General features: G+C 39.0%; 1 protein-coding gene across 5 annotated transcripts in view; it reads left to right on the top strand.

Moving 5' to 3' along the window:
- FANCD2 (FA complementation group D2) overlaps positions 1 to 21,588 on the top strand; it is a 56,841-nt gene that overhangs the window by 3,291 nt on the left and 31,962 nt on the right. For 4 of the 5 annotated variants that reach the window (XM_067755428.1, XM_067755427.1, XM_067755429.1 and 1 more), the window contains exons 3-17: positions 599 to 739; positions 1,328 to 1,395; positions 1,564 to 1,667; positions 2,079 to 2,139; positions 3,826 to 3,878; positions 6,602 to 6,680; positions 7,739 to 7,863; positions 9,664 to 9,751; positions 10,298 to 10,402; positions 11,747 to 11,847; positions 12,257 to 12,365; positions 12,592 to 12,627; positions 16,642 to 16,785; positions 18,673 to 18,807; positions 19,998 to 20,129. In XM_067755428.1, the coding sequence (XP_067611529.1) occupies positions 599 to 739; positions 1,328 to 1,395; positions 1,564 to 1,667; positions 2,079 to 2,139; positions 3,826 to 3,878; positions 6,602 to 6,680; positions 7,739 to 7,863; positions 9,664 to 9,751; positions 10,298 to 10,402; positions 11,747 to 11,847; positions 12,257 to 12,365; positions 12,592 to 12,627; positions 16,642 to 16,785; positions 18,673 to 18,807; positions 19,998 to 20,129 (1,481 nt within the window). The remainder of the gene's footprint in view (positions 1 to 598; positions 740 to 1,327; positions 1,396 to 1,563; positions 1,668 to 2,078; positions 2,140 to 3,825; positions 3,879 to 6,601; positions 6,681 to 7,738; positions 7,864 to 9,663; positions 9,752 to 10,297; positions 10,403 to 11,746; positions 11,848 to 12,256; positions 12,366 to 12,591; positions 12,628 to 16,641; positions 16,786 to 18,672; positions 18,808 to 19,997; positions 20,130 to 21,588) is intronic. The other variant, XM_067755430.1, reaches the window with a different exon arrangement.

A 21,588-nucleotide genomic window follows, 5' to 3' on the forward strand; every position in this document is an offset into this window, starting at 1 on the left:
TATTATTTCTTATGGATTGAAAGCCTTGGGATGAAATCAGTCTGGGCTTTGTACTCAAAGATATGATGTAGGAGAACCTGCTGCATTCTTTCTACCTCTATATCCTGATCGTTGGTTCTCAAACTTTGGTGTGTGTCAGGATCTTTACCTGGAGAGCATATTAATAATTCAGATTCCCATGCTCCATCCCTGAAATTTTGATTCTGTAGCTCTGGGACATGACCTAAGAATATGCTTTTAGTAAGCTTCCCAGTGATTCCAACACCGTGGTTTGTAGACCACATGAGACACCCTGACTGCTTTAGAATTTGGCTGGAAAACATTTCTCTGGTCATTCTTGTTAGAGGTGGCACATTTTGAATTCTTCAAATGAAAACTCAGTAAGTGAAAATAATTCAATTTGTTGATTGTTCTATTTGTTTGTTTGCAAGCCATTATTGCTGACACTTGTTAGGGAGAAAATTTCACAGCAGCATCAGTTCCAGTATAGTTCTTCAGGAACCCATCAACTTTCCTCTTAGGGTTATTGTTCTAGGGTTTACATTTTAACCTTTGCTTTACTATTTGTCACATTCTTGAAAATTTTGTCTACTTTCAGAAGCCAGGAAACAGCCGCTTTCCAAAAAGACAAAGAAATCTCATGTTCATAATGAAGTTGAAGAAAATAACAGTGTCTTTGTAAAGCTTCTTAAGACATCAGGAATTACTCTTAAAACAGGAGAGAGTCAGAATCAACTAGGTAATATTTTAATCAAAATCTTTTGTCTGGGTATAGTGAATGGGCTCAGAACTGAATCATGGATTTTCTAGAGAGGCAATGAAGATTAGAAATGGGAACACCATCTGTCTTGAGATAAGGATGAAACTGAAATTGCTTTTTAGAGAATGTTGTTATTCTCTTTGGTACTGATTAATGCATATTAAGTAAGGTATGTCTAATCCTTTTTTTTTTAAGGAAGAATGTTATGTACTAGTATTACTTTATGTTTTCTTGTGAAAAAATAAATTAATACCTAGAGAGCAATTAAATCTGTGTCAGAATAATTTCAGAAGAAAATTTATAAAGCCATATAAGGCCCTACTTTGCGGGCATAGATTATTCCATCCAGCTAAGGTTTTGGCTTTCTTTATTTTTTAAGAATACTTAGTAGCTATCCTTTATAAAAGCTAATTCTGTTTTGCCGTGGGTTTATAAGAGTTGGCTCTGAAATTAGGTTGGAAATATCTTTATTGGTTTCATCAGACAGGAACCTAGGTCTTACGAAAGTAAAACTCTGGTAGGAAGTGTTAAAGACACTGGGGACCAACTAGTCTTCTTTTCTCATAGCTGTGGATCAAATCATTTTCCAAAGGAAGCTCTTTCAGACTCTGAGGAAACATCCTTCTTATCCCAAAGTATGTATTTTCTCCTTAGTATTTTTGTTTTTGCCAGCAGTGCTCTGGAATTGGGAGTTTAAAGACACTAGCATAAAGTTGAATAGGCTTGAATGATTTTAGCTAATTGACAGCAAATGTTAAACTAAAAATCTTACTCTTTTTTTTTTTTTTTTTAATGTCACTAAGATAATAGAAGAATTCGTTAGTGGCCTGGAGTCTTACATTGAGGACCAAAACAGTTTCAGGAACTGCCTTTTGTCTTGTGAACATCTGCAGGATGAGGAAGCCAGGTGTGGAGACGAAGCACTGGACTGTTGCTGAAGTTTAGTCTGTTACACTTAACTGGATTGGGAGGTGGGGTTGGGGCAGAATGCGATTTTTTGGAATTTTACTTTTGATTTATAGCTCTCTTTTCCTCAAAGTTTTAACCTAACCTTTAAATTATTAAGTTTATGATAACAAGACTAAGAACCAGAATGTTTTCTAGAATGTGTCTCACCTGTGTTGATACAGTTTCAACTCCACTTGTCTGTGACTTAAAAGCTATCTTCTCATGTTCTGTATTTCTTATCTACCAGGATAGTTTCTCCTTAAAAATTACATAGTTAACCAATTTTACAGAGAAAGGATAATAAAAACATTAAAAGAAAATCAAAATAGAAAACCAATCTCTCCTTTTTTTTTTTTTTTTTTTTTTACAGCATGGGCACATCTTACTGTAAGAGCCTCATTAAATTGCTTCTGGGGATTGACATATTACAGGTGAGACTGTGCCACTTTTTCTGTGGACATTTATTTAATGGATGTGATTTGTGGTGTATGCCCAAGTGTAAGTGGCTGGAGCACAGGGCAGAGCAGGGTTAATGGGAGAGTTTGGGTTTGCAACAGGTTACCACAGCCCTGTTACTGACATGAATCTTGTAGGGCAATATCTGTGGCTTTGGACTGAGCTGATAAACCCAATACATCTTGAAGCTTCATTTATCCTGGCGGCCTCTGATTCCTGTTTTGTAAAGCTTCATCCTGTGTGTTCTGAGTACCTTGTATATCTCTGCCATATTCACATCTGCATCATCTCCCATTTAGCTTCGTATTTGCTTATTAACTAGATCTTTCCCTTTTCCTCCTCCTTTCTCTCTTAATTTATTGATTAGACAATCAGTGAGATGTTTTAAACATCTCAAATTATAGAAATGTATATATAATGAAAAGTCTCCCTCCCACCCTGTCCTTCATTTTTCCTCTTTTCTTCTCTTGCACTGTTGATCTTAATTCCTTTTCATTGGAAATCTTGAATATAATTTAGTTAGCTTAAATCTCAGAGCTCTCTTGTTCCTCTAAAGAGAAATCTTTTCTTGCAAACTATTTGATAATCTGTTAAGGCCTGCATTTCATAGGTTAACAATTGTCATCATAATTAATAATGTTTTTGATTATCTGATTATTTTAATGTTGCCTTGATAGTCATTTTGTAATTTTTCAGAGGACAGGTTATTGATAAATCTTTGTATTCCAACAGGTTATATTCAAAATATAGGCAGCATTCATGTGGACATACTTTTTTGTTTTTAAATCTTTATTGGAGTATAATTGCTTTACAATGTTGTGTTAGTTTCTGCTGTATAACAAAGTGAATCAGCTATATGTGTATATATATCCCCATATCCCCTCCCTCTTGCGTCTCCCTCCCACTCTTCCCTATCCCACCCCTCTAGGTGGTCACAAAGCACTGAGCTGGCCTCCCTGTGCTATGCAGCTGCTCCCACTATTTTACATTTGGTTGTAATATAAGTACATGCCACTCTCTCACTTCATCCCAGCTTACCCTTCCCCCTCCCCGTGTCCTCACATACATTCTCTACGTCTGCGTCTTTATTCCTGTCCTGCCACTAGGTACATTAGAACCATATATATATTTTTTTAGATTCCATATATATGTGTTAGCATACAGTATTTGTTTTTCTGAGTGACTTCACTATGAATGACAGACTCTAGGTCCATCCACCTCACTACAAATAACTCAATTTTGTTTCTTTTTATGCCTCATTAATATTCCATTGTATATATGTGCCTCATCTTCTTTATCCACTCCTCTGTCAGTGGACATTTAGGTTGTTTCCATGTCCTGGCTATTGTAAATACTGCTGCAATGAACATTGTGGTACATGACTCTTTTTGAATTATGGTTTTCTCAGGGTATATGCCCAGTAATGGGATTGCTGGGTCATATGGTAGTTCTATTTTTAGTTTTTTAAGGAACCTCCATACTGTTCTCTATATTGGCTGTATCAATTTACATTCCCACCAGGTGGACATTCTTATAATGAGGATTTCAATTAGGCAGGGTTTTTCCTCCAAGAACTCTTGTTGGAGAGAATTACAGCTAATTATACATTTCTGTTGTACATTTCGAGACAATCTCCTAACTCCCTATGTCTTCTTTTTTAGCCTGCCATTATCAAAATCTTATTTGAAAAGTTGCCAGAATTTATTTTCAAAAAGTAAGTGGAGTTACTCTGGAATGCTCAAAGTGCCCTGGTGTACTTAGGTTTCTCTCTGAAAAGGTTGCTCTGAAGCATCATTGGTATGTCTGAAGATCATATTTATTATGCCTCCAGATTCTTAAATGACTACTGAAGTTTTACTGGGGTGACTTTCTTTGAAATTTCATCTATTTATATGTCCATGTATTCCTAGGATACACACTAAACTGGTAATAGTGGTTGTCTCCCAGGAGTGGAGCCACTTGGCTGGAGTTATATATTCTCTGAATACTGTTCTTTACCTTTCCAATTTTATACTGCATATGAGCTACCATTTTTAAAAATTTACTTTAAGGGAATTTCCTGGCGGTCCAGTGGTTAGGATTCCGGGCTTTCACTCTCTTGGGGCCTGGCTTTGATCCTTGATCGGGGGAACTGAGATCCTGCAAGCTGCGTGCTGTGGCCCCCCCAAAAAATTCTTTTTTACTTTTCTTTTTTTTTTTCTTTTTTACTTTAAAAAATAACTAAGGGACTTCCCTGGTGGCGCAGTGGTTAAGAATCTGCCTGCCAATGCAGGGGACGCGGGTTCAAGCCCTGGTCCGAGAAGATCCCACATGCCGCAGACCAACTAAGCCCGTGGGCCACAACTACTGGGCCTGCACTCTAGAGCCCGCCAGCCACAACTACTGAGCCCACGTGCCACAACTACTGAAGCCCGCGCACCTAGAGCCCATGCTCCGCAACAAGAGAAGCCACTGCAATGATAAGCCCGCGCACTGCAATGAAGAGTAGCCCCCACTCACCGTAACTAGAGAAAGCCTGCGTGCAGCAACGAAGACCCAATGCAGCCAAAAATAAAAATGAATAAATTTACTTAAAAATAGTAATAATAAAAAATAACTAAGAGAAAAAAAGAACAGCCTAACAGATAAGTACATAAAGGTCATGAATAGACAATTCACGGAGAAGAAATATGAGAGCATTAAACACTTTTTTTTAATGCTCAAGTTCATTAATAATCAAATACAACAATTTCAAACAATAAATAGAATTTTTTTCCCTCGCGAAGGATCTCCCTTGTTGAGTGCGATGAACAGGCTGCTCATATATCACTGGTAAACATATAAAGCAGTGTAATTACTCTGAAGGGCAGTAGGTTGTGTGTATCAAAACCTAAGATTTTGCATACCCTTTAATGTTCAGCCATGCCTCCAAATTTATCCTAAGGCAATACCTATGAATGAAAACAGTAATGAATAATATTACTGTTTAAAGTAACAAAAATTGTAAACTGAGATGTTCAACTATAGGAGATTGGTTAAGTAAATTAGGTATATCCACATAATGGAATATCATGTGGACATGAAAAATTATAAAGAGGATTATTTAATACCATGCATTAATTGAAAAAACAGGCTACAAATCAGTATTTACAGTTCCACTCAGTATTTTGTTAAAGGTACATATATACACATTTACATAGATACATATACGCATGTATATCAATGGTGGACCTCTCTGGGAGAGAGGATTTAGGTAATTTTTATTTCCTCCTTTTTAATATGTGCTGCTTCTAGGTCTTGTATGTAACAATAGTAAACTTGAAGATTTATCTTTAGAAATTTATGATTTGCCTGAATGGCATGCACTATGCTTTGTGTCCTGGCTAAGTCTTTTTTAGCAGTTAAATTTGTCTATAGTAAACAAAGACTGAGAATGCTGTCAAGAAGAGGAGCTGGAGGTGGTCCAAAAGTTAGATATAGGAGGCTGGGAAGAAGGCAGAGACTGTCATTTTAGGGGAAATAATACTAGAAAGTTATTTATAATAATTTATTATATTAATGATAATTAATAAGTATTGTTATATTAATGATAATACTAATACTGAGCCAACTTCTCTGCATCCATAAATGGTTTTCAGTACTTTGACATAGTCTAAATCTGAAAATCTTCTGTTTCCATAGTGGTAAAAATTACTTGCATTTTTTGGTACTTTATCAAATTGATGTAATTAGTTTTTACCTCTTATTTTATTTATTTATTTAGTTTTAAACTTTATTTAATTTATTTTTTTATTTATTTTGGCGGCTTTGGGCCTTGTGCGCAGGCGTTCTCTAGTTGCCGCGAGCAGGGGCTACTCTTTGTTGCGGTGCGTGGGCTTCTCATGGCGGTGGCTTCTGTTGCTGCAGAGCACGGGCTCTAGGCGCACACGCTCAGTAGTTGTGGCTCGCGGGCTCTAGAGCGCAGGCTCAGTAGTTGTGGCACACGGGCTTAGTTGCTTTGCGGCATGTGGGACCTTCCCGAGCCAGGGCTCAAACCCGTGTCCCCTGCATTGGCAGGCGGATTCTTAACCACTGCACCACCAGGGAAGTCCCCATTGTTTACCTTTAAAAACAATTTATCTTACTCAATTTGTTAAAGTTTGTTACGTTTATTTTTTTTAATTGTTCATATATTTTAAGAGATACTCTCCAGACTTTTCTTCCCCTCTCTAAACCCTCCCCAGATATAGCCACTAACAGTTTAGTGCGTCTTCCTCCAGACATCTTTCTCAACATACATAAGCATATGTCTCATGCTTTTTTTTGTATTACCTGTGTGTTTAGCACAGTGTGCAACGCACGGTAAGTGTTTAGTAAATGTTAACTGAATGGCTGAAATGTTATATGCAGTATTAATGCTTGCTGCTGTGTAAGTCAGAAAGGCTACTTTCCTGACTTCTCATACATCCTAACATTCAGCGTGAACAGTGATGGACTCAGCATGCCTCGACTCATCATCAATCAACTGAAGTGGCTTGACAGAGTTGTGGATAGTAAGGTATGTTGGGGACTTTTTCTGTCTCTTGGATTTATAGAGAGTGTGTTTTCCACACTTAACCAAACTTTTGGCATTTGCATGATATTTTTTCCTTTCTAAACAAAGAATTCATATTTTTCTATCCATTATCTTTTTTAGCTTTAATAATTTGAAAACCATGGTTATTTCACCCATTAAATTTCTCTAAAATAAGAAGTGTATCTAATTATGATGACTGGATGTCATTTATGAAATAAATATTTGGAAGGAATTCATTAACTTCTCAAAGTACAGAGATTATTATTATGTTTTATTTCTCAAAAGCAGTGAGATCCAAAACCATCCTACTTCACTGCAAATGTGTTACTTTAATTACATATTGAGGAAGATTTCTTTGGGTTTATGTTACTTGTTATTAAGCACCTTGGTAAAGTTGAATCTGTTTTGAGCCTGTTGCTTAAGGCCCATTTCTTTTCAGAGTTCTTAAATCATTCTACTAATTTTTGTCAGACATTCAAAGGCTAAATCTTTATTTGGAAGAACATGAGTTTTGGAATCTCATCTGGGCTGGAATTTTGGGTCTGCCACTTATTAATTGTGTATCTTTGAGCAACACATACCCCCTACATTTTAAAAATGGGAATACAGTTGTGAAGATTAAGTGAAATAAAGACAGTAGAAACGGGAAAAAAAAAAAAAGCAAAAGAGCCCCCAATTGTTGGACTTCCCTGGTAGTCCAGTGGTTAAGACTCTGCACTCTCCCTGCCAGGGGCCCAGGTTCAATCCCTGGTCGGGGAACTAATATCTCACAAGCTGCTCGGTGCAGCCAAAAAATTAAAAAAAAAAAGAAAGAAAAAAAAGTATTAAATAATATGACATCCAGCCTATTTTTTTTCTATGTACCATCTCATGTGTGAAAATCTCTGGGTCACTTGCCTCTCTGATTTTAGGCTTTGAGCTTGAGTGTGTGTGTAGTTGTCATATTGTACACAAAATAATTCCAGCTCTACATTTCATGAGTAGGAGGTCTTTCTCTATTCTGGGTAATGTTACAATTCTAATAGTCTCCTCCACTGCAGGATCTCACCACCAAGATCATGCAGCTAATCAGTATTGCTCCAGTGTACCTGCAGCATGACTTTGTCACCAGCCTACCTGAGATCCTAGGGGATTCCCAGCATGCTGATGTGGGGAAAGAACTCAGGTGGGTAAGCACCTCGTTGGCATCTTAAGCAAGACTTCACTTTGGGAGCCTTATCACTGCAGTATAAAAAGAGTAGTAATAATGTGTTTCTTTTTTTTATAAAAGAGGATGATACCCATCTTTCTAGGGTGTGGAATTTGACTTGCTTTTCTAATAATGAGTGGTTTTTTTTGGCTGCGTTGTGTTTTTGTTGCTGCACATGGGCTTTCTCTAGGTGCGGCGAGTGGGGGCTACTCTTCGTTGCGGTGCACGGGCTTCTCATTGCGGTGGCTTCACTTGTTGCTGAGCACAGGCTCTAGGCACGCAGGCTTCAGTAGTTGCAGCACACAGGTTCTAGTTGTGGCATGTGGGCCCTAGAGTGCACAGGTTTCAGTAGTTGTGGTGCGTGGGCTCAGTAGTTGCAGCATGTGGGCTTAGTGGCTCCACGACGTGGGATCTTCCTGGACCAGTGATCAAACCCGTGTCCTCTGCATTGGCAGGTGGATTCTTAACAACTGCGCCACCAGGGAAGTCCCTGGTTTTTAAATTTTATTTATTTATTTATTTTTGGCTGTGTTGCGTCTTCATTGCAGTGCGTGGGCTTCTCATTGTGGTGGCTTCTCTTCCTGCAGAGTACAGACTCTAGGTGTGCGGGCTTTAGTAGTAGTGGCATGCGGGCTCAGTAGTTGTGGCTTGCGGGCTCTAGAGCGCAGGCTCAGTAGTTGTGGCGTACAGGCTTAGTTGCTCCACGGCATGTGGGATCTTCCCAGACCAGGGCTCGAACCCGTGTCCCCTGCAATGGCAGGCGGATTCTTAACCACTGGGCCACCAGGGAAGCCCCAATGAGTGTATATTTGAGTAGATCCATATACTTTCTTTCTTTTCTAATAATGAGTATATATTTGAGTAGACCTGTGTATCTGTCATGAATATGAAGTCTGGCTTAGGATTAGGTGTATAAATTTGGTCTGCAGAGACATAAACATTATTCCTTTGTTTTGTTAACATTTTCTCTATCCAAGGGTGTCCTCCATCTTGACTGCACATCCACATAGTTTGTGGAGATTATTAAACATCAACTTCTTTGGTCCCTAAATGATTCATTCTAATGCACATTGCTGTGTCAGATCTATTGCAGACCTCCATTGCTTACTAACGTTTACGTGAAAAATACTAATTGATAGGGCAATAATGAAGAAGAGGAGAACAATATCACTACATAATTTTATTTCTGTTTTAATGCAACCATGTATTTATCCTAGAAGTAGTTAAAAACTTCCAATTTGTTATACCTCCTTTTCTATGGTTGTCTGTAAAGCTGTCTCCAAAAATGTCCAGTGATTTCTTGCTTTTGTGCTTTTGGGCAGGATGCTCCTTCTGTGTATAGCACTGTATATACCCCACTTTGCCTGCTTGTCCTTTTGTATAACCTTTTCTTAGGATCCATCACTGTCCTTCTCTACTGTGTGCTACTGTAGAACCCTACTACTTACGTCTATCATGTTTATCACACTTCACTGTAATTGTTGTAGGTTTTCTTTTTCCTTTTCTCAGGAAGGATATATACTAAACTCAGTAGTGGTTTCCTCTGAGTAGTGGGGATGATAAGGTAGGGCTTCTTGTTTCTGCTTTGTTTATTGTTTGAATTTTTCAAAATGAGCATTTTTTTTAAACCAAGAGAATGTTAATGAAACATACTATAAATAGAATTTAATTGGAACTAAGTATATCCTCTCTTCCTATACCTTGAGTGATTTTCCCATCATTATTTGCCCAGCTCTGTTAAAATTTGCACAACTTCTCTCTTTCTCCTATTCACAGTGACCTTCTAACAGAGAATACTTTGCTCACTGTCCCAATCCTGGATGTCCTCTCTAGCCTCCAACTTGAGCCGAAGCTCCTGACTAAGGTAGGGAGGACTCTGCTCTCCAGAAAGAGTGCCAGCTTGCTTGCTTCCCAGAACGAGTGTCAATTAGTCATTGCCTTGGACCAATCGTATATAATGAAAATTTCATTTTGAAACAATGCTGAATGATGTTTGCTCTCTTTTTTCTTTTCAGTGAATTTCATATGCCATACTATGATAGATTAACTGCTCATTTTTAATCAGTGTGTTTTAGTGGAAATCTTCTGTATTGCCTGTATAGTTACAAACTGCTCCCATAAGAATAACAACTTTTTATGCCTTCCTCTAGCCAGTGGAAAATTCAGACTCCAAAATTAAGAGAAGAAGACTTTCATGTTTATCACCTGTCTGTTTTTGAAGAAGCTGTAGCGTTAAAAATTGAAAGCTTGTAATTTGGAAAAAAAAATAGAATGAGACGTTTTTCTTCCAAAATTACAAGTGAGAAAACTGAGTGAGAGAAATAATTTTTCTGATTTTACCTAACGAGTCAGTACTAGATTGAGGCATTAACATGAAAATATGTAAGGTTTTTGTGCTTTTTATGTTTAGGTCCGCCAGTTAGTGATGGGTAAGCTGTCATCTGTCATGTTGGACGATTTACCTATGATCATCAAGTTCATTCTTCATTCCATAAGAGCCACGGATGCACTTGAGGTACCCTACTGTTTCCCAGCACTGTAGGCAGCTAGATCCTAGAGAGTACAGGGGATAGCAGTGGTGCCCTTGTGAAACTCAGAAGTCAAAAAAAGACTAACCTTGAGGAAGATACATCAAGATAAATTATTTAAATTAATCGGTTCAAATTGCTCGTCTCTGTCCCGAAACTAATTGATAATGCTGATTAATCCAGCAGGAGAGAGAATGGAGCTACTAGCCAGACTTGTTCTATATAAGCTACTACAGGTTATATTTGCTATTTCAGTGTAATGCCTGAAGGAATTCTGAAATTTTAAAGAGCATGACAGGGACTTCCCTGGTGGTCCTGTGGTTATGAATACACCTTCCAATGCAGGGGACACGGGTTCAATCCCTGTTGGGGAACTAAGATCCCATGTGCCACGGGGCAGCTAAGCCCATGTGCCACAACTGCTGAGCCCACGCACCACAACTAGAAAGCCCATGTGCCACAACTACAGAGCCCATGCACTCTGGAGCCCGAGCACCACAGCTAGAGAGAAGCCCACACGCCACAACGAAAGATCCCACATGCTGCAACAAAAGATCCTGCATACCACAACTAAGACCTGATGCAACCAAAAATAATAAATTTTTTTTTTTTTTTGTGGTACGCGGGCCTCTCACTGTTGTGGCTTCTCCCGTTGCGGAGCACAGGCTCTGGACGCACAGGCTCAGCGGCCATGGCTCACGGGCCCAGCCGCTCTGCGGCATGTGGAATCCTCCCGGACCGGGGCACGAACCCATGTCCCCTGCATCAGCCGGCGGACTCTCAACCACTGCGCCACCAGGGAAGCCCATAAATATTTTAAAAAATAATAAAAAAAGTAAAGAGCATGGCATACTATACTCACATTAGCTATTTTCATCAGCGGCCTTTTTCAAAATGCCTTGTTTAACAATACATTTAATTAAATAAGTAAAACACTTTATATATTTTTGTCTGTGTCAGGTCTTAGTTGCAGCACATAGGATCTTTCGTTGTGGCACGTGGGCTCTTCTCTTGGGGCACGTGGGCTTCTCTGTGGTTGTGATGCACAGGCTCCAGGGTGTGTGGGCTCAGTAGTTGCGGCGCACAGGCTTAGCTGCCCTGTGACATATGGGATCTTACTTCCCTGACCAGAGATCAAACCTGTGTCCCCTGCAATGGAAGGTGGATTCTCAACCACTGGATCACCAGGGAAGTCCTGACAATACATTTAATTTAATAATTCTTCTTCCTCAGTCTTTCAGGAAAATGTTATGGTTTTTCTATTGAAAGAATAGATTGTGCCTGTCTGCTGTGAATGAGCAGAACACATAGCTAATATTTATTTGCCGTAGGTAATTTCTGAGCTTCGGGAGAAATTGGATCTGCAGCATTGTATTTTGCCATCGTTGTTGCAGGCTTCTCAAAGCAAGGTGAAAAATAAAGGACAAAAAAGGTATAAACTCATGGAAAGTTATCACTGTTTTTCTCACATAGGCAAGGAAAGTTTTCTGACGTTTCTTCTGAATCCCGGACAGAAGATCTTAATACTTAACAACTACAAATAGTGGTAGTAGTATTACAATTGTGTACTACTATATAGTTTTTCAAATCATAATTCTATGTATAAGTATCTGTATGTGTGTGTGTGTGTGTGTGTGTGTGTGTGTGTGTGTGTGTGTGTACGTACTCCCTTTGCTCGGCAGATCAATTCCAGATAGACTGCAGTACAGTTTTACTAGCCAGTGTACACATGAAGTTGTGACTTGTTTTAAGGCACGTGGCTAGTAAGCAGGAACCCAGATCTTACAGGTTCCTCTGTGGTAAGTGGAAGAATGATTTTTTTTTCCCTCTGCTACATGTAGTTCTTCAGGAAATCAAGAAAACAGCGGTCAAGACTGTGTTATTCTTCTCTTTGATGTAATAAAGTCAGCTGTTAGATATGAGAAAATCATTTCAGAAGCCTGGATTAAGGTGAGTGAGATCTTTAAACATTGAGGAAGAAATGGGTGGCAATCAGTGACAGATATGTAAGTAAAGGTAGGTTGAAATAAAAGTCTTAAAAGTCAGTCGAGTAGAAATAATAGATGATGGTTGCCAGATGGGCAGATTGGTTCTCAGATCAGAGAACAGAGCATGCTGAATAAGGCGAAAAATGTTCTTATGTGTTGTAATATTTTTGTAACCCTTGTTTTTGCAGGCAATTGAAAACACCACCTCAGTGTTGGAACACAAGGTACTGTTCATGTACTATGAATTTTAAGTCTTACAGATGTAAAATTAGTGATATTGGCTGGCTTTCCTTCCTGCTGTTTCCTCTGGCTCCTTCCAGTCATCCCTTCTGTGACTTTTGTAGCTGCTCTAATAAACATTAGCTGCCTGAGGAAGATGATCTGAAGGGGTGACTTGCCAGATGGTCTTTATTCTGGCAATAAAATGAAATAAAATATCCATAAGGGGAAATAGTAACATTCCAAGCAGGCATAATGAGTTGCAGTCAAAGAAGCTGAGTCCCCCGCCCATGAGGAGGTGAGAACTAGAGTCGCCTGGGTCATGAGTTAGGTATTCAGGCCCCTCTGTCTGTCTGATTGCCCTTCCTCCCACCACATGGAATTGTCAAGATAGTGGCATTTCATGTTTCACTTTCCTTTACCTGACAGAACTGAATCAAATATTCCATCTACTCTCAGGGCAGTGGTACTGAATCTGTCTTAAATCTGGAGATACTTTCTTCAGTCAAGAAGACAGATGATTGAATTTCTTGTGTACTGATTGGTTCCCTTTAAGGATTTTCTTTAGTTGGAATCTCTTGTTTTGTAGAGTTTTGTTAGTTGGATTATCCAGTTGTTAGATGACTATTTTAAAAGCTGCTGTGATACTGAATAAAACAATGAGAAACTCAATAATTTTTTGTGGTTGCCAGGTTGAGGGTGGGTAGGGAATCAGAATATCTAAGACAACGGTTTTATTATTGCATAACCCTTGACCTCCTGCATAGCTGTTTTTACAGATTTCTGATCATTGTATAAATATAATTTTGTATTCTGATTTTTTTTCTCTTCACATTGTGTCATAAACATTTTGCATACTTCTGCATTATATTTATTGTCTTTTTTTTTTTTTTCGGCCACGCCATGCCACATGCAGGATCTTCCCCAACCGGGAATTGAACCCATGCCCCCGGATTGGGAGCATGGAGTCTTAACCACTGGACTGCCAGGGCAGTCCTTTTATTGTCATTTTTAATAACTGTATTGTGTTCTGCTATAATCTGTCAGAATTTTGGTGTCTGAGTTGGGCCTTCAGTGAAGGGATGTCTCAAGTAATTTATTGTTTTTGCTTTTATTAATTAGAACATCTAACATTTATTAAAATATCTTTTCTCATTAACTGAGATATAATTGACATTTTATATTAGTTTCAGGTGTACAATGTAATGATCTGTTACTTGTATATATTGCAAAATGATCACCACAATACGTTGTTAATGTCCATCACCATACATAGCTACCATTTTCTTTACTTGTGATGAGAACTTTTAAGGTCTACTCGCTTAGTAACTTTCAAATGTGCAGTACAGTATTATTAACTATATTCACCATGCTGTACATTACACCCCCATGACTTATTTATTTTATAACTGAAATTTGTACCTTTTGGCCCCCTTTACCAACTCCCTACCAACTCCCTACCCCTACCTCTGGCAACCACCAATCTGTTCTCTGTATTTGTGAGTTCATTTTTGTTTTAGTTTTTAGATTCCACATATAATTGAAATCATACACTATTTGTCTTTCTCTGTCTGACTTATTTCACTTAGCATAATGCCTTCAGTGTTCATACATGTTGTTGCCAATAGCAAGATTCGTTCTTTTTTATGGTTGAATAATATTCTAGAGAGAGTGTGTGTGTTTATATCACATTTTCTTTATCCATTCCATCAATGGACACTTGGGTTGTTTCCATGTCTTGGCTATTGTAAATAATGTTCTAATGAACATGGGGTGCAGATATCTTTGTGAATTAGTGTTTTTTGTTTTCTTCAGATACGTAGCCAGAAGTGGAATTGCTGGATCTATAGTAGTTCTATTTTTATTTTTTTGAGGAACCACCATACCGTTTTCCGTAGTGGTTGCATCAATTTACATTTCCACCAACAGTGCACAAGGGTTCCCTCTTCTCTACATCCTTGCCAACATATGTTATTTTTTGTCCTTTTGATGATAGCTGTTCTAACAGGTGCGAAGTGATATCTCATTGTGGTTTTGATTTACGTTTCCCTGATGATTAGTTATGTTGAGCATCGTTACATGGAGGTTGGCTATCTATATGTCTTCTTTGGAAAAATTTCTATTCAGATTCCCTGTCCATCTTTTAATTGGATTGTTTGGTTTTTTCCTTTTGAGTTGTGTGAGTTCCAAGTAATTTGTGTTTTTCTTTTTTGTCTTGCTTGACTTTTTAACTTCTCTGTCTTTCTGTCTCTCTCTCTGTCTCTCTCTCTCTCTCTTTTTTTTTTTTTTGTGGTACGCGGGCCTCTCACTGTTGTGGCCTCTCCTGTCGCGGAGCACAGGCTCTGGACGCGCAGGCTCAGCGGCCATGGCTCACGGGCATGTGGGATCTTCCCGGACCGGGGCATGGCAGGCGGACTCTCAACCACTGCGCCACCAGGGAAGCCCATCTCTCTTTTTTAAAAAATATTTTTCTATTACTTGGCAGCTGTAACTCTTTATTTATTTATTTGGCTATGTCAGGTCTTAGTTGCGGCATGTGGGATCTTTTGTTGTGTTGTGCGGTCTTCTCTCTAGTTTTAGCACACAGGCTCAGTAGTTGCAGCCCTTGGGCTCTCTGGTTGTGGTGTGCAGGCTCAGTAGTTGTGGCGCATGGGCTCTAGAGCGCATTGGGCTCAGTACTTGGCGGGCACGCGGGCTTAGTTGCCCTGTGGCATATGGGATCTTAGCTCCCCGACCACAGATCGAACCTGCATCCCCTGCGTTGGACGGCAGATTCTTAACCACTGGACAGCCAGGGAAGTCCCTCTTTTTTTTTTTTTAAACATAGGTAATACAAGCTAATTGCGGAGGAAAAAAACCCCACAAGTAATCTAAATATGTGTAAAATAAAGTTTACCTCCACTCTCTGTGCCACTCTTCATGGATAATCATTCTTCCAGATTTTTTTCCTATTCATATACAAGTTGTATGTGTGTGCAAGTGCAGGCACACTCACTTTTATACATATTTGTACTTGTATATTGTTTTTACAAAAATAGAATTACTATGATTATTGCAGGTTGCTTTCTTTTGCTTCACAATATGTCGTGAATGTCTGTCAAAAAATATATCCTATCTCATTTTTTAAAATATTTTTTTATTGTTTAATTAAAAAAAATATTTTTGGGGGGCACACCACATGGCATGTAAGATCTGTTTCCTTACCAGGGGTCAAACCCGCGCCCCCTGCATTGGAAGCATGGAGTCTTAACCGCTGGACCACCAGGGAAGTCTCTAGCCTATCTCTCTCTCTCTCTCTCTCTCTCTTTTTTTTAAATAAATAAATTTATTTATCTATTTATTTATTTTTGCCTGCGATGGGTCTTTGTTGTGGTGCATGGGCTTCTCATTACGGTGGCTTCTCTTGTTGCGGAGCATAGGTTCTAGGCGTGAGGGCTTCAGTAGTTGTGGTGCACGGGCTTAGTTGCTCTGCAGCATGTGGGATCTTCCCAGACCAGGGCTCAAAGCCGTGTCCCCTGCATTGGCAGGCTGATTCTTAACCACTGCGCCACCAGGGAAGTCCCCTATCTCATTTTTAATGGCCATATAATATGCTGAAAATGACCATCATCATAATTTTTATAACCTTTTTCATATTGACAGACATTTACAGACTCTCCAACTTTTCACAAAGTAATTTTCCTAATAATAATGAAAATTTATAGTGAAGTTGGCAAGTGACTTAATCTTTTTTTCCATAATAAATGTGAAGCTATTCAAAGTTATTTCTGTAATAATACTACTTTTGCTTGTATTCCAATATTTTTTTAAAAGGTACCAGTGGTTAATAGTTGTGGCACTTTATTGCTCTGAAAAATATTTCTGGGTTTTATGAAAACATAGGTACTCCCATGAGAGTATGTTGAGCAAATGAGTATTCTTTGTTTTAATGGGAAGAAGTTGAGAGCTGCTGTTTTGTTGTAGTAAATGTACTGATTTATTAAACTGTTTTCATGTTGTTGCATATTTATTGACAACAGGTTCTTGACCTGGCAATGCTTTTCATCATCTATAGCACCAACACTCAGACAAAGAAGTGCATTGAGAGGGTGCTAAGAAATAAGATTCGATCAGGCTGCTTTCAAGAACAGCTGCTACAGAGTACATTCTATATTCATTACTTGGTAAGTGTCAGAATAAGACAGCATCAGTCTTAAAGTTTTAGAGAGGTCGTTTTAACCTTTCCTACCCAGTGTGGGAATGATGACACCACCAGCTTTGCTGGGTGTAGATGTTTGGCAGGGAGCTCAGTATATTTCAAAACATAGTAGGATTATTACTTACCTTGATTGAGACATTATAATGTTAATCAAATCAAACTCAGATCGGTTTTCATCTTTTTAGCAAAAAAGTCACAAAATTGGTTTATGTTGAACTTACTAGACTCAAACCCCGAATTCTTTTTTTATAGGAAATATTGCAATTCAGGTCTTCTAATGACATATTTATATAACTTTATTTTTAACCTAGAATAGAAAACTTTACAGCTCCCTTATAAAACGTCATCTTAGTTTCAGCCCATTGTTCAAGCCCATTGAGACTTTTGAATCTTAATTTTATGTTAATCATTTTAATTGTCTAGCTGTCTATGATCTGCAACTTTGATAAACTTGCCTTCTGTATCCTTTTTTAAGTAGTTTCTAAAAACCCCTGAGTATAACAGGATCAGAGGAATGCTAATAGAGATGTAATTTTGTATCTATTGAACCATCACTGTTTAGCCATTCAGCACTATGACCCTGAGATGATCATTCCTGTTGAAATATAAACCATTTGAATTGGAATTTTATAATCTAGGAATGGTGTTTTCCAGGTGAATATTCAGGATATTAATAGTGTATATAGCTTCTTAGAAAACTGGGTGAACCAGAGGTTTAGGACCTGACTTAGGAACTAATGAGAATATGTAGCTGCGTCTTAAGACTTTATATTTATGGGCTTCCCTGGTGGCACAGTGGTTAAGGATCCACTTGCCAATGCAGGGGACACGGATTCGAGCCCTGGTCCAGGAAGATCCCACATGCCACGGAGCAACTAAGCCCGTGCGCCACAACTATGGAGCTTGTGCTCTAGAACCAGCAAGCCACAGCTACTGAAGCCCTCGCGCCTAAAGCCTGAGCTCCACAGCAAGAGAAGCCACCACAATGAGAAGCCTGTACACCACAACAAAGAGTAGCCTCCGCTCGCTGCAACTAGAGAAAGCCTGTGCGCAGCAACAAAGACCCAATGCAGCCATAGATACGTACATACATACATACATACATACATAAATAGACTTTATATTTAGGAATGGATTTAAAGTTTGTATTATTTTATCTTACAGTTCTTTCTGTGCTTATTTCTGCAATGATACATGTTTTGGGCTATAATTTTGCATAGGGCAGAAACCATATATAATTTTTATTGCATTTTCCTCAGTAAAGCATTATACCCATTTCAGTGCTTAATTTAAGATTTTGTTTTAATTGTGATGATATCAGTAAAGAAACTGGACATAACAACTCATTATTTATTCTGGTTCCATTAATGTCCACCTATACTACCTTCTTGGTAGGACATGATCAGTTCTCCTCTTGATGTTCTTTAAAAGAAATCAGTTTAATTAGCATTGAACCTTATAGACTGATTTCAAATCATAACCAAGGCAGAGGAGACCTGCTATATCCCCAGGGAGGCAGTATGATTAAGTGAGGATATTGGGATTTAGAAGATATGGATTCTAGTTCCAAACTGGGCAGATAGGAGCAGATTACCAGCTATTAGGCTTGTGGTTTAACTTCCTTGAGCTTACAGGTCAATTCTTACCCGTACGTTGAATCTCACTGATCCTGAGAGAAACTCAGAATGGTGAAGGATTATTCTGAGTAAAACAAAGTTTAAAGTTCCTTAAGTTAAAATGAGAATTGGGGAGAACTCTGACATCTTAATAGGGTTAGCAATAGCAACTCTAGATGCTGTGATAACTAAGTTTCTCCCACAGCTTCATTTCTCTCTACTCTTCCCTCCTCAAGGTTCTTAAGGATATTTGTCCATCCATTTTGTCACTGGCGCAGAGTTTGTTGCACTCCCTAGACCAGAGCATAATTTTGTTTGGCAGTCTCCTATACAAATATGCATTTAACTTTTTTGACACTTACTGCCAGCAGGTATGTTGAAATGTTTATTTTGGGAAGGAGGGAACAGGGAAAAGGAAAGAAATGCAATTCCAGGTGACTTGCATGTGATCTTATGTTTTTATTTCTTCTTGTTTGGAAGACATTGAAGGAGAAAGAACTCTGAACTGGGAGTTGGGAAAACTTAATTCTAGTCCTAGTCTCAAAATGAGATTGGACTTGAGGATCTAACTCTGTGTTTTGAGCTTTAAAATTCTCTGAGTCTAAAATAAGGTCCAGCTCCAGTCAACTTCAAACAAACATTGGCTTAAAGGGCTGGGGTTATCATGCAATTTTCAGAGTACAGTAATGGCAGTTTTAAACTTAGCTCTAAATAATCAACTGCCAATTGATCCTGGAGTTGTTCTCTAGAAAAAAGTGTGGTGGAAAAGAAATGAAGGAGAAATGCCTGAGGGCCTAACCCTGTTCCCATGAACACAGGACGCCAAATTTAGTAGCACATATCCAGTCAGGGAGGGCTGTACTTATGGAAAGTGATTATGAAAACAAAGTGTCTTATTTTGTATTGTTTATGTATGCTATACCTTTATTAACAACATTAAAGCACATTTGAATGGAACTTTTAAAAATGAAGACAAAATTTTTTAAATTTAAAACAGAACTATAGACTCAGCTGGCATGAGATAGCTACTGCACTCGAGAAAACCATGTGACTCAGTGTGGAACAGCAGTATAAAGGAAAGGGAGAATGACATCTAAAACTTTTGGGGGGAATCATCTTAATGTCGTAGAGACAACATCATTACCCATGTTTACTTGAAACATACAAGTCTAACTTGTAAAAACCTTTAGCTCCTTGAGTGCTACCTTTTCAGTAAATTTCAATAGATTAAGTACAACCACAACTTAATGGGTAATATTTAACCCATATGAGAAAAAGAAAAAGACTACGCCAGGGAGCAAAATCAGGAGGGTTTAGACAGTGCTCACTGGTAAATTATGGGAAATAAGTGAAGACTGGATGGTAGTGTTGTTAGAGTGACATAATCCTAAACCTCCTGAATCTAACATTAATGAAAACTAGTTAATAGAATTAGATGATGGGATGGGGTGGGTTGGGATTTTAACCAAGTTGAGATTGGAATGGCCTCTGGCATGAACCTCTTTAGATGACCATACCATATTTTAGCTTCACACTGTCCTGTTGACTCTTCTCTGTATAGGAAGTGATTGGTGCCCTGGTGACCCATATCTGCAGTGGGAACGAAGCTGAAGTTGATACTGCATTGGATGTCCTCCTAGATTTGGTAGTTCTAAACCCATCTGCTATGAGGCTGAATGCTGTCTTTGTGAAGGTATTTAGTCCTACCACTGACATACTGAATCATTTTTTTTTCTTGCATATATTTGAGAGGTACCTGATATCTATGTTAGTTAACAGCAATTTATTTTGTACTCTAGATATTGAGCACTGTAATTGGTAGAAGCAGGTGATAATGGAGGTGAGGGTGATGGGGCAAATAATAGAAAAAATAACTCATCTATCTTTGTATTAATTCATTCAGTGAATACTTGTTTTTACCTAACCATGTGCCAGGCTCTATTCTGGGTGCTGTGGATATAAAAGTTAGTCTTTGCCTTTGATGATAGAAAGTAAGACACATAAGTAAGTCACTATAAATACATGATGAATTCTCTAATAACGTGCTGTAGATATACCAGAGCAGGAATAATTAACTGGAGAAGTCTTTAAAGAAGAAATAACATTGGAGTGATTCTTGAAGGATAGAGATTTGACAAGAAAAAGTAAGGGAAGTACATCTAGGCAGAGAACAGTTTGAACAGAAGCAAATTGGCACCACCCACGTCCATGGTGTGCCTGAGGGATGACAGGTAGATTAGCATGGTTGGCGGATAGGATAAGGTGAGCGCTGATGGGAGATGAGGACATAGGACAGGGCCAGATTATGAAGGATCTTAAATACTATGCTAAAGAGTTGCAACTGTATTTTATGGACAAGAGGGAGCTTGTTACAAGTTTTTGTGTTTTTTTTTAATTCATTTTTTTATTTTTAGTGCGTTGGGTCTTCGTTGCTGCACGTGGGCTTTCTCTACTCTTCATTGCTGTGTGTGGGCTTCTCATTGTGGTGGCTTCTCTTGTTGCGGAGCACGGGCTCTAGGCGTGCGGACTTCAGTAGTTGTGGCTCGTGGGCTCTAGAGCGCAGGCTCAGTAGCTGTGGCGCACAGGCTTAGTTGCTCTGTGGCATGTGGGATCTTCCCGGACCAGGGATCGAACCCGTGTCCCCTGCATTGGCAGGCGAATTCTTAACCACTGCCCCACCAGGGAAGTCCCTTGTTACAGGTTTATAATGAGGGTTTGACATAATCAAGTCTGGGCTTTGAAAGATAACTATGTAGGCCCTGTTATCCCCATTTTACAGATGAGAAAACTGAGGCTTTGCCCAAGGTCAAAAAGTAAGTAGTTCCCCTGTGACTCTTTCCGTATCTGTAGAGGATGAATAAGTAATTCATGGAGTAGAAGCTGAGAAATAAGGTCAGAGACATAACTTTTGGCAGAATATTGTTTTCACTAAGAAAAAGAGAAGTGTGGAGAAAAAGAATAGGAGGAGGGGCTTCCCTGGTGGTGCAGTGGTTGAGAGTCCACCTGCCGATGCAGGGGACACGGGTTCGTGCCCCGGTCCGGGAAGATCCCACATGCCTCTGAGCGGCTGGGTCCGTGAGCCATGGCCGCTGAGCCTGCGCGTCCGGAGCCTGTGCTCCACAACGGGAGAGGCCACAACAGTGAGAGGCCTG

Source organism: Pseudorca crassidens, chromosome 10, assembly GCF_039906515.1.
Source record: "Pseudorca crassidens isolate mPseCra1 chromosome 10, mPseCra1.hap1, whole genome shotgun sequence".
Lineage (NCBI taxonomy): Eukaryota > Metazoa > Chordata > Mammalia > Artiodactyla > Delphinidae > Pseudorca > Pseudorca crassidens.